Here is a 14,492-nt window from a genome sequence, read left to right on the forward strand (position 1 = left end):
GAGAGCCCAGAAGAAAACAGACAACAGAATATTTGATGAAAACCAGAGCCTTCTAAAAGAAAATTGGACGAGAGGAAAAGGAAGGTAATCCCCCCCCCAAACCAGAAGGTATTCAAGGAGTTCTGGGAAAACCTGCAAAACAGCGAAGTTAGCCACAACGGCCGTGCCCTCTGGATATATATCTAGAAAGGAAGAAAATGAAGAATGTTCAAGAGATGACAGAATAGGAGAATTGGGAGTGGATATATCTAAAAAGGAAGAAAATGAAGAATGTACAAAAGATGACAGAATGGGAGATTTGGGAGGCAAAAGTACAACAGTCAATCAGGAAGTCCCACAACTGGCAAACCCTAGAATAGACAACATCCACAACTATAGTACAAGAAATTCAGCTGATTCTGACACTTTCTAGAAGCAACCAAGGGAAAATCGAGGACCACCACCGAGGTCAAGAACATTACGACCAGATCGATACCCATCAGAAGAGGAATCTTCCAGGGAGATGCCCTCCACCCACTACGGTTCTGTCTAGCACTCAACCCAATGTCCACCATGCTCAATAACAGCAATAATCATGAAACTCTATGCCACAACTGAGAATCAACTCCAACAGCTACTTTGGATCACCGAAGAGTTCACCACTGACATCAGGAAGCAATTTGGCGTAACAAATGCAAGACACATGAATTGCAACAAGAATATCCAGTCGGACAAAACTATCAGCTGAAGATCAGTGAAAAGATTGAAGCCATGAGAGAGGGAGAGACATACAAATATCAGGGGATGATGAAGGCCCACCAGGTATAACACAAGGAGATCAATGCCCACTTAACTGAGAAATACCATCAGAAACTGAGAAGCCTGATAAAATCAAATCTGAATGGCAGGAACATGGCCACAGTCATAAACACTTACACAATCCAATCCCAGAATTAACGTACTCCTTTAGGATCACAGATTGGATCAACACCAAGCTGGAGGAGATTATGAGATCGCCCATGATAATGATGACCAAGAGCCGTTAACACCACTTGAAGTTGACCATCCACAGACTGATCAAAGCCATAAAGAAGGAGGAAGGGGACTGCCTGACTTCACTGAACAACAGAAGAAGGCGATTAAGAACCTGCACAATTACTACCAAAATATCTACCAAGCCATAAGAAAGATAAACAGCACACAACAATCAACCTCAATGAGGACAACACTCACACAGACAGTAGAAACAAAGACAAAGATGGGAAAAGAAACCACTCCATGACAGACACTACAATAACCTCCATAGAGTCTAAAGAGATAAGATGGCTTCCAATGCTTGGCTTATAAATACAAGGCTCTTCCCCGAGGCCGAAGGATCCATGCTTACCATCGAAGACCAGGTAATCAACTACAGGAAAGTACAGGAAATACATCACCAGAGACTCAGGAACTACAAGAAATACATCACCAAAGACTCAGGAGTAACAAATGACACATGTTGGCAATACCACATAGCCTAGAAACAATCCAGCACATCACCACAAGTTGCAGGGCGATCACCCAGAAGAGATTACACTCACAGACATGCCCAGGTAGCTAGGATAATACATCAGAAACTAGTGCAAAAATACCAGCTGATCAAAGAAAGTTTACTGTATTAAACTAGAGACCTCTCTACATTGACTATACTGGGACTGTGCCATAATAATGGACAAGGTGATCCAGCACAACAGACAAGATGGAACCCTCATTAACAAAAAGGAAACAGCTACCTATCTGATCAGCATGGCAGTGCCCAACACCAGCAACCTGCAGAAAACACACGAGGAAAAGTTCAGGAAGCACTCAGACCTAAAACAAGAAGTCAAAGATATGTTGGCATACGGAACAAGTAATGACCAACCCGATCATCATGTCAATCATGCCGACTGGGCTGGCCGGGTGGGTAAAGTGCCTGCCTAGCAACCCAAAGGTCGTGGGTTCGAATCCCACCTCGGGCATGGATCAAAGTACTGCAAAAACCTTGGGAGGCGCATTATGGCCACAGAAGCCAATGCGCCAACAACTACAAAAAAAAAAAAAAAAAAAAAGTCAATCATGATGCCAAAGAGCCTCTACAAGAACCTAGCAACAATAGGCCTCCAGAGAACACTTACATGGAACTTCAGAAAGCCGCAATTCTAAACACCAGTAGGATAGTAAGAGATCCTCAACCAACAGTTACAATAATAATAGTAACTGGACAACAACAACGACCCCATGCACTTGATACCAATACCAGTCAAGGTGTGGAAAAAATCCCATAAGTTAATAAATAATAATAGTAGTAGTAGTAACTGAACAAAACCAACCACCACATGCACTCGGTACCAGTATCAGTCACGGGGCGGAAAAAAACGTATAAAGGATAAAAAATTTTATAATAATTATAAATAAATAAAATAAATGCAGAAAGTCATGACATAGGTGTGAAACTAGTTTTCTTCAATAACAAGGATAGAATTAGATGGAATGTTGAACCAGAATTAAGAATAAAACTGTCTCCTTTTACGCCTAACATAAAGTTGCAATGTAACATTAAACTACATCATTGTTTAAATTTGTTCTTTTTTTTACTTATTTAAAAGTTATTAAGTGAATATAATAAATGACTTATTATTTTAAAGAATGAAAATTTATTATTATTTTTTTTATTGTTTTGATATGCATTTATATTCTTGGGTCATTTAAAAAAAAAATAAAGTACTGATAAAGCTGGGCCCAGATATGTAAAGTTTAGGTCCCCAATTATATAAATCATTTCCCAGCTGTATAAAGTTTGGGAAACACTGCCTTACTAGTATTACTATCAGTTTAGTAATCTATAGGATTCAACCCTGGACAGCCACAGGCAAGGAGGGTGATAACTATATAGTAGAGTCATCACATGCACAAGGGGTTAGACAGAATGTCAAACCAGATATTGCAGTACATGTAGGCCCCCACCGCTGAAATATTTACATAAGTCTTACCTACAACAACAACTTATATTCTTAGTATCTTTAAATTTACTAATGAGAAACATTTAATTTAAATAGAAACAAGTCTTGGGTGGTCCTGTATTGTCTTATTTCTAGACTTGTTTCTATTTAAATAGAAACAAGTCTAGAAATAAGACAATACAGGAATACCTCGCATAGTGCGGTTTCGAACAGCGCGGTTTACAAATTGAAAATAAATTAAATTAAAACGTTACACCTTTATACGCAAATATGAGTGGAAAGAAGAAATGTAATGGTTCCGAGTGTTCTTCTAGATTCAAACATCGAGCGAGGTATGAAAGTAAGGCAGGTGCTGCAAAATGACATTCGATGTTATAAAGAAATGTATGCAGATAAAAAGAAGAAAAAAACTGTGCAAACTAAGCTGATCAGTTATTTTTCAAAATAAAAATACAGTACATACTTCACTTATATTCTTTTGGTATGTACATACTGCAATAAAAATCATTTCTACTGTACTTACTAGTATTTTCATTTTTATCATTTTAGTTTCTTTTTTTAGTAAACAAACACCTATATATTTTTGCAACTCCACCCATATAATCAAATTGTCGGAATGCATTACATTAAAATACATACTAATAATACCTTAATCAGCATGGTTTCGCATAGCACGGTATTTTCTTGGCACGAATTAACCATGCTATGCAAGGTATTCCTATAGTATAATACAGTAGAGACAATTGTACAATACAATATTCTCTTCAATGTGAGCAGTGCAGGAACTAGGAAATTCTGTGCCTGGGATAAAATAGTTTGACTGCACTCTTCCATCCCATATATATATATATATATATATATATATATATATATATATATAATTATACATATATTTGAATAACGTTTAAAATAGTTGGAAATTGAATCTTTCATGATAAAAATAATAAAATAAAAAGGTACAGCAAACATCAGAGGCAGCAAAAAGCATATTCCTCTACTTTCCTTTCCTTTATTTCTCAATATTCCTTTATTTTTAATATTCCTTTATTAAAAATATAAATAAATATTCCTTATTACTGTAGCTTTCTGTGAATGGTCTTTCAGTAAACTTTAATAAAAAAAATTGCCTTAGATCAACTGGCCAACGTATCATTTATAGCCATTGAAAATGAAATTGCACTAAATATAAATTATGATAAAATTATTGATAACTGTGGTTTTGCTAAAGAGAAAATTCAGTTAAAATAATAATCATTATTTTATATATTATATTAACAATAATATAAATAAAGGAATAAATAAATATTCCTTTATTTTTAACTCTCATTCTAATTTATTTGTATGGTTATATATATATATATATATATTATACATAAAAAATAATGAAATAAACATAACGAAATAAAAATAAATCACAAATATGTATTGATATCCATATCATAAATGTTTTTATTTTTCAATACATATAGTAACTAAAAGAAAATATAAAAATAAATATAATATATAATTAGAATTAATCACAGGAACAAAATATCATATGATACATTATTAATATTATTACATATAATATATAAAATAATGATTATTATTTTAACTGAATTTTTCTCTTTAGCAAAAGCACAATTATCAATAATTTTATCATAATTTATATTTAGTGCAATTTCATTTTCAATGGCTATAAATGATATGTTGGCCAGTTGATCTAAGGTGATTTTTTTATTAAAGTTTACTGAAAGATCATTCACATAAAGCTACAGTAATAACTGGTAAAGTAAAAAAATATTTGCAATGTGATTTCTATATCTGGATAAGATTCTATTAGAGACCAGTCATGAATAAACTGGAGAAGCTGGAAAGGAGTTACATATTTAATATCAACCAAAACTGACAAAATGTGATTTTTAAAACTTTCAATTTCCACTGAAATATCTGACACATTTAAATCTTGGTTATATTTTAACAAGATTGGCAGCAGCTTTCTACAAATCAGTTGTACTCATAAATACGAGTGAAGATCCAAAAAGAAAATCAAAATCTGAAGAAATTATTATGCAATTTTTCAAATCTATGTTTAAGTCACTCATAACAACATGCAAAACATTCTTAATCTCAATACAAAATTTTTGTTAAGTAGATAGATTTAAATCTGACAGAAGATTCATAAATGCAACATTCCTTTTTGATTTCTTCTTTCATCTGGAAAGGTAGGCGATATATCCATTTTTTCCAATGTTAAAGCAGCATAGTCAAAAACATCTTTAAATTCACTTTCATATAATTCTTGCATATTCTTTATTAATCCATGTATTAATTCAGAAGACTTAAGTATGCAAAGTTTTTTTTAGTTTATAATGCTTTACTCCATACAGCCAACTGTGGGTGAGACTATTGTCAGGGAAACAGGAAATATATTGTGCAAAAAGGATAAATAGAATAGGACCAAGGTATGTCTGCCAGGTGCAAAAGTTCACAACATTGTAGAGTAGATAGCATCTTTTAAGGGATTTGTCAATCAATTCAGCCCTGGAGAGATTGTGCAAGGTTCATGGGGAAGAATTTTTCTGAGTTGCTTGTTAACAAAACAAACTGTTTCTACAGGGATTGGAAACACTTAAATAGAAAGGGCGCAAGAATATTTGTTGATACTATCAATGAAGTGTAAGATGGGTAGGAAAACTGCTAGTTTGAGGGGGACTCAGATTAATAGATTAATGGTAGCTGTAGGCAGAGGTGAAAGTGATTCCTGCACTGTTTCTACTGGAATCAGCAGTAACCTGAAAAGCAAGGTGCTGGGGATTTCAAGAACTTCTGGGAGTCATCATGGAACAAGCAAATACATGGGCTGTGTTAGGGTAACTAAGAGGAAGAACAGGTGTATACATGCACCTGTTCATGTGCATACGCATACACATGCACATGGTATATACACATACAGGTGCACAGAGAGAGCGATTTGCATCTTTACAAGTGGGTGCAGTGAAATTCAAGCTCCAAGAAATATGGTTTTTTTTTGCCATTTTATTTACTTGATTGTCATATTATATTGCAATTTATAAGTATCTTTATAGTCCTAGTTATTCTTGTTATTTTTATTTTTAATTTAGATAGAGATTTTGTAGGTTACTATTTAATTATAAGTAAAACCATTATTTCGTTCCAATCTTGCCGCCATTGTTGTAGTAGAGAGTGAGTGGTAGGGAATTCAAATTTTTAATTGTGGTAAATAGGTAGCTAACATAAAACTTACAACTACTACAAACAGATCTATAATTGTATCACAGAAAAGGTTAGGGCAGATTATGTGAAATCGCTGGCTAAAGGAACAAAGAGGGACAACAAGAAATTTTTCATGTATGTGAATACTAAGAAGAGAAGAACAAATCAGATCAGATTCTTATGTAATGGGTGCAGGGAAAGTCTCAGATAAACCATTTGATGTTGCAGGTGAATTGAACAGACATTTTGCATCAATATTTACAAAATAAAGACCCTTCACGATGAGGAGAAACTGTGCAGATGAAGCTGGAAAGCAGGATTTTAGCAATATTTAAATTTCAGATTATTTTCTAGAAAAACTTTCAAGCTTAAAGGAGAATAAGGCTCCTAATGTTGATGGTTCTAGAATTGCCTCGAAATTACCAGTAATTCTGAGAGGCAGCAAGCGAGTGCAGAGAATCAATAAGGTTAATTATGAGGGCATTGGTATAGACTCCAGAGATATTCCGCTGAATTTGAGAAATGCCACTGTATCACTAATACATAAACACAATTCTAACAGTGAAGTGAAGTTAAATCATGGAGGAAATGACCTACAGTACAATACAGGATCAATCAGGCAAAAATGGAACTTCGAATGAAGAATCAGTACAGGTTTTGTAAGGGGAAAAATTATGTTTAACTAAACTGGTTAGCTAATTTTACAGTCATTCATAAGCTGGATGCAGGAAATAATTTCAACTTTGTTTACTTAGATTTCAGTATAGCATCTGACTCAGTCCCACATGAGGTTACTTTACAAGCCGGAACATGTTCAAATCACAGGGAAAATCCTTAGCTTGCAGGCTGCAGGGCAGGAGGTAGGGAGTTGTGATTAATTATTCCTCAAAATGAGCTAACATAAGAAGTAGGATTCTCCAGCAGTGGTCCCAATAGGATCACTATTGAGACCACTGCTGTTTTCAATTTTCCTAAATGACCTCAAAGAAGGGTAAGGGCGTGATGTCAAAATTTGCAGATGACGTCAAGATCTGAAGAATAGTTAATGATCGGAATGAGGCAGATTTTCTTGCAGATGACTTCAATAGACTTCAGGGATGGTCAGAAGGGCAGCAACTATGTTTTGGTGCAGTAAAATGTGGTGCAGACAGGCAGCAAGACAATGCTTTCTTGTCAATAACTTAATGTACAATTGCTTAGAGATAGAGAGGTTATAGTCACACCATATAAGACAATTGTAAGACCACAATTGGAATACTATGTTCAAGTATGGCAACTACATGTATAGAAAGATACTGAACTTCTTGAGGGGGGGGGGTCCAAAGACAGGTAATATGCCTGGTGAGATTGACAAAAGGGCACCCACATGAGCAGTGGTGTGCTGGTAAATTTTTGACAGTCACTAAAAAAAAAAAAAAAAAAAAAAAAATAAGACCAAGAATGTGTGTATATATTTATTGTAAGTTTTATTGATTTACAACAATTTGGAATACAAAAATTTCAAATAATAATAAAATATTTATTTTTTAATTATAATTTCCATATAACCAACTGATTCTCACAAAATGTTTTCTTTTGACTTTTTCCGAGCCCTTGTATCCATAGCCAATCTATGGTTGCGATTCTACCATGATTTGACATACGGAGTTGCATCCCAATCTGCTAACTCTTTTCCCAATAAATTTATCGTCATTAAATCTGATATATGACAATATCACAACAATTCTAGAAATGCGAAATCTTTGACAGACGTCAAGCATGAGAATGTTATTACCTTAAGAAGAAACAGCACAGTTCCAGGCAAAATTAAGCAAATGTTTGTTGGAAATAATGTTTCTGTAAAATTGCTATAGATAATCCCTACACAGGCTGCCCCGTAGGGAAGGGGTGGGGGAAAGGAAGCACAAAAGGTACCTAAATAAGCGCACCCTGGCTGGATTTTCCGTGTCACCATATACAAGCTTATTGCCCAAATGCCACTTCAAGCCATTGTGGATTGAAGTGCATGCCACTCTACAGTTTATAGCCATTGTCAGTTTAACAACTGACTTGCAAAATTCTTGAAAATTTAACAATGGGCTTGTGCAAGTCAGCTCCAGCACACCACCGCATATGAGTCAAGACAAAATATATGTGCTACAGAGTTTAGACACGAGACACCATCGAGGTGACTTGAATGAGAGGTGTATAAGGCTCTGAGAGATGGAAGTAAGATGAGTGAGGGTGCAATTTTCCCTGTTATAAATCATTCCAGAACTAGGGGCCATGAATTCAAATTGCAGGGTAAGGGGTTTGGACTGAGCTACAGGAAATTTGCATTCAGCCAGAGAGCTGTTAACACTGGAATAAGTTTCCTCTATGGGTGACTGAGACTGACAGCTTAGGGAAATTCAAAGGTTAGCTGGATAGACATCTACATTATGAGGAAGCCAAATAGGTAGCTTATTTTATTTTACTATTTACCTATTATCATTTTTATTTTTTGGCCAGTGCAGAGCAGCATAAGCCTAGGGCTTCATTTGTTTGTTGTTTGTTTGTTATTTGGTTTTTAGGAGCGTTAGCAACTAAGGCCATATTGCTCCGGGATATGCGGTGGTCATTCCCTGACCTTTCTGCATCCTCCGTATTTGGTGGTGACGGGCTCGAACCCCGGTCTAATCAAGAAGCATGTGCTATGCACTGCTGCTCCTTCCCACCTGGCTACGGAGGCGCAGGGCTTCATTTCACCACATAGCTAACACTAATACCATGAATGAACTTTATATGGATTGAGTTAAAATACTCTGAATTTTTGTGCTGAACTATTTCATGTATAATAACACTTTCTATAAGCAAATAATGATAGTACCACATGTATGCTAATGTACCTTTGGTGATTTGTTAAATAATCTTAAGTATTATTATACTTGTAGTATATTTATTCATTTATATATATAGCCATTATTTAATAAATGCATTAAATAAAGGCTATTTAAAACGTCTACCACACATTGTTTAAGAATGAATAACACAGTGTCTAATGTGACTGTAAATAGTTTTTTGTTTGCCACCAACTGGTTGTCACTACTACAGTCTAGAGCAGCGCTTCTCAAACTGTGTTCCACAGAACACCAGTGTTCCGTGAGATGTGAACAAGTGTTCCGCAAAAAATTGTAATTAATAATTAAAAATAAATAAATTTTGCATATTTGTAGCATACACTACTCTTGTATCATTATAATATTTAACATAATTTTTTTTCGTTATTAATATACTGCCATAGACTAATAATCAAATAGACCGCAGAACACTTTATTTTGGCAGGCATTGCATAAAGAAGTGTCCCGGTTAATCCTTTCCCGGTAAATTGAGAGTCTGCTGTATATATATATACATTTTGGCCTTCCAAAACGCAGTTCTGATTTGCAAAATGAAAAACCAAATTGAAGGAAGTTAAGGGGGACGGGGAAGTATTAGAAGATTGTGCGAGAAAAGTAATTCAGCTTAATAAATGTAAAAATGAAATTTTTAGCTATTTTTATGAAATAAATAAATCATTTGCAAATGCCATGCAAAATAGCTATATTTCATTGAGCAGCACAGTAATGAAAAGTTAAAACAAAAAAAAAAAAAAAAAAAAATCAGCTTTCTTCACCTTATCTTCTCCATTGCAAATGCTTTAAAATTTAACGAGGACTTGGAAAAGCTGCATACTAATTGTCAGAACATATTCTATATTTTGCACATACTTTGTTTTTAAAAAATTCAAATTTTTTTCTAAATTCAATAAAGTAATGTACTTAATGTTTAATTATAAGGAACATGTCTCATTATTTTGCAAAGATCAGTCATATGGATTACAGCTATGTCTGACTGTGTTGTATTACTTGAAGGATCCATTACTCTCTCGTATAACCTGAATAGAATATTGACCATTTATTGTGTATGTAATACAATAACTTCTTACTTTACGTGTGTTTAAATTACGTGAATTTAAAATAATGTGCAGTAACCATATTTTCTTAAAGCGCCACGAGAGGCCAGTGTGATAGCCCGCCATTTTTTAATTTTGTTTTGCTGAAGGTTGTGATTGGTCATCTATTGGAAGTGCATAATTATTTTTCTTTTGTGCTTATTTTTACTTATTTTGTTATTATTATTATCTTTATGGCTAGTAAGCATCCTCGTAGTTCTGGTGGAAATGATGGTAAGCGCTCAAGGTAATTGATTTCACTTGAAATGAAAATGGAAGTGATTAAGCACTATGAACGAGGTGAGAGCATGGCATGCATTAAACTTGCCCTAAGTCTGAGTACATTATGTACTATTCAAGATAGTGTTGATGAAATTAAAGTGTTAAGAGTGAGGTGCCCTTAACTGCACAAAAGTCATCATAATCTGCCCAAGGCCACCCTCCACCCCAATATCTATCTATCTATCTATCTATCTCTCTCTCTCTCTCTCTCTCTCTCTCTCTCTCTCTCTCTCTCTCTCTCTCTCTCTCTCAGTTGTTGTTTGTGTTGTACTGTATATGTCAGTTATAGTAAACACACTTTTTCTTACTGTACAAAATCAAAAAATAAGTAAATCAATAAAGATGAATGAATTGCTTTGGTTGCCCATCATTTCCTTTAGAGTACCCAGCCTTCCAACCAAAGAAAATAATGGTATGTACCAGTAGGGGTAACTTAACTAGATATTATTACTCTCATAGACTTATTATCACATTTTTTTTGGTGATTATTTACACATTACGTGTGAATTTAAATTGTGCGAGCCATTCTGGAATATAACCCTCGCATAAATTAAGAAGTCACTGTATATGCATAGTGATTTAATATGCGCCATATCAGATTGCCTGATTTGCTACATATTAGAGTGACTAACTCTAAATATGTGGCAAATAACTGCCAAATATTTAGAAATAAATGCCATGATCCACATAAATAACTGTATACCTAGAAGTTCAAGAATGGTGAGATTTAACAAGCAAAGATGAAAATATGAAATTCAAACATTCAACTCAATATTTTATTACTCTGCTGGTGGTATAAGTGAAATCAAACTACAGCTGCTTTTCAACATATCCGCTAGAAATGTCCATGCAATTCCTGGAAAGCTACAGCAAAGGCTTCTTGGTGGTATGTTGACCACTGATGAACTAATGATTCAAACACAGACAATGTTGCAAATCTGCATTTGCAGGAAATGACTTTTCTGTTCACTAAAAGCTAGATATCACTTTGAGCTAGTTCTGGGGCCATGAGTTCAAACTTTCTGTCTGTGAAAAACATTTTCTCCAAAACAGAGTATTAAGAGTTTCACTGTCACAAAAAAAGACAACACATCCTGTAGCACTGCTGTTGAAGAACTATCAGGTATTTCTTGTTAAGGATCTTGGTCTAACTTTTGCCAGTGACTGTTAAACCCTGTTGTGTGAGGAGCAAAAATTCCCTCCTTGTGAGGCTCAAAAAAATAGAAAGCAGAACCTTTTTCAGAGACGCTTCCACCCAATTAATTTTTTTGGGTAATGAATCTGAATGTTTCCATTGGGTGGATTGGCATTTTATTTCTGAGTTAAACAATGAAAATCATAATTCACTGATATGACCAGTTTGATGAATCCTGGGTCTTTGTCATGTCATGTCATGTTAACATGAATGTGGAAATCATCACCCTTGCTTGCATGTGGCCTGCAGCAAGACTGCAGGGCACCCACCATGCAAAGGCCTTACTCATGTCCAAATGCATACACAAAATGTCATGAACTGAACTACTGACCAATATGGAAAAGTGTGCACCAACTGCCTCGGCACTGACAGTCTTCCAAAAAAAAAAAAAAAAAAAAAATTCAGATTTTGGCTCATTTCATCAGTCATGCTTTAGCTGTGAATCACCTGTCAATGTTAGGCCCCCTTTGAAGTGTTGCACCCATTAATGGCAGCAGTGACATCTGGGGTTGACTCTCCAGTTGTCTGTGTGCCTCTAGCAATCCTTATACCCTTGCAGCATTATAACTTGAGAGCAACTTATGATGTACCCCACTGTCCTTGCTGAACCCTCTCCTCCATACGCTGTAACAACCAGAAATGTTTAATTATTATCTGGAAACATTCCCAGATATGAATAAAGTCTTACACTATCTACATATCCAGAATTCAAACAGACAACCACTTCCAAGGAACAAATTAGCAGCTAGAAACTTCTGAACTGACCTCATACAATAATCCCCTCATCTACCTACAAGAAGCTAAAAGGAAATGACTGCCTTTACAAGGTTGTATCGATCAACAAATGAAAGCATATGAACGGTTTAAACAATTTCCAAAGAGATTGTTTAAGCACTAGTTCAGCAGTTCCCAAATGCGCCACGGCACCCCAGGGCACCACAGTGAACTCACAGGGGCACTGCAGGATATTTTAAATTTTCAAGGAAAACAGCGATACTCGACATCTGTCGGACACCATGCGAACTACTAGCGCGAGGTAGTTAAAAGTTTCAACATTACTTATTAAGTTGTTTGGACCTAAATACTTAATAAACGGAACTGTTAGGTATTTCTTTTGGCCTAAGGGCACTGTGAACTGAGAAAGTTTGGGAACCTCTGCACTAGTTTAAACCAGTGTCCAATACTCTGGCTGTGGACACTGGGTCCCAATGTGTCCACAGCCACAACTCTATTTCTGGTTTTCATATATTAATTATTTAATATAAACAAGTTAATCCAAGGACTAAGGAATATATCCTTCAATGAAGACCATAATGAAGGATCTCTGTCAAATGACTGTTAACAATGGAGAAAAAAGCATAGTTACCAAAGCAGGATGAATAATTACTGCATAATGGGCCCACTACAATATAAATGGTCAGCAAGATGATCACATGTCACAGCAATGAGCAAAGGTAAAAGATTGGTTCACTGTCCTCCTAAATCCAGATCTATTTACAAGTTTGCCTTTTGCTTAACCTATGTGCATTTTGTCCAGGGAATTGTTTTTCATTTATGCTGCTGTCCAGTTTACAAAGCATAGTGTTTAAATGAACATGACATGGCACCTCTGCTCGTGTAGCTCAAGCAACACTATAAGTGTACCTCCCACAGATAAGACAATCAGCAGAACAGAAACTAGGGAATGTGTAATCCATCCTTTTTATACTGCCTGATATTATTTTTATAAACTCATCATCATCCAGGTTTGTATTAGGAACAAACTATATCTTGCGGTTCTTAGAGATTCAACGTGGAACAATCATCACTTCCTATCATGTTCAGAATAGCCACACAACAAGTAATGATGGGAATCTCTAGAAAAAGAGAGCAAAAAATAAAATAAAATAAAGGAGGGGGTACAGAGATTGCACCCTTCCCTGACTTGGGCATTCATTTACTCACTGAAAGACAGCTATAATGTACAGTCTTCATAACGACACTAAAATGCAAATTACCTTGAGTACTGAAATCTTCAATATCAGCCATGCTACCATGATTTGCATTAAGCCGATAATGCCTTGCCAGTCCTCCTCTCCCAATATAGGCCTTGTCACAAGTTACACACCTATAATTTCTTTGCTTTGCTGTAGTTACTCCTACAGTAGAAACAGTTACTTAAAACCTCAGGAAAAACTTCACAAATGGATATAAATATGGATTTAGTGATTTTAAAGATATTCATTTATATCTCATATAATTCACTCTAAGTTTAATAAACAACCCAGTTAAAAGTTCATAGCTCATTAAATATAATAAAATTTCCACAGACATACATGAAAGCAAACTTGAAATATGTGTTTTAAGTTAATACTATAAAAAAAAATCATAACACAATGCACGTATCAAGCAATCAATATGAAGTAAAGATGCACAACTATATACTGCATAAGTTGCGAAGTACATACATACATACCTGCCAACTCTTCCAATTTAGATGAAAGTCTTCTGATAAACAGGTGCAATTTTCTGATTGTTTAATATTCAACACATACTTTACTTTGTGTAATTTTCTCTCACACACACACACATACTCACAATTTTTTTTAATTACAGATCTAATCAAATTTAACATACACTTAAAAGTCAACATTGAGTAGCTCTGCTTGTGGATACAGTGACTGTATGCTAGTAAATAGTTTATTATAAAAAATCAAATAGTACTACTATTTGATTTTTTATAATTTCACACCATATTTACTTATTCCTGGGTAGTTTGTTTTACACTGCTCGACAAATTAACATAACACGTGGAAAACACGGTGTAGCTCATGCAGCTTGTGATGAAGTGGGGAAAAATTTAGTATGGTAGTGTACCATAGAATAATGATGAAATGAGGAGACAGCG

General features: G+C 35.1%; 1 protein-coding gene across 1 annotated transcript in view; it reads right to left on the minus strand.

Annotated features, from left to right (window-relative positions):
• Nucleotides 1–14,492, minus strand: part of LOC150084683 (uncharacterized) — a 169,296-nt gene that overhangs the window by 110,702 nt on the left and 44,102 nt on the right. The window contains exon 2 of the mRNA XM_090376321.1: nt 13,603–13,743. Coding sequence (XP_090232447.1) covers nt 13,603–13,743 — 141 coding nt within the window. The remainder of the gene's footprint in view (nt 1–13,602; nt 13,744–14,492) is intronic.

The sequence above is a fragment of the Mastigoproctus giganteus genome, chromosome 6 (genome assembly GCF_048544385.1).
Source record: "Mastigoproctus giganteus isolate SK-2022 chromosome 6, ASM4854438v1, whole genome shotgun sequence".
In the NCBI taxonomy this organism is placed as follows: Eukaryota; Metazoa; Arthropoda; class Arachnida; order Uropygi; family Thelyphonidae; genus Mastigoproctus; species Mastigoproctus giganteus.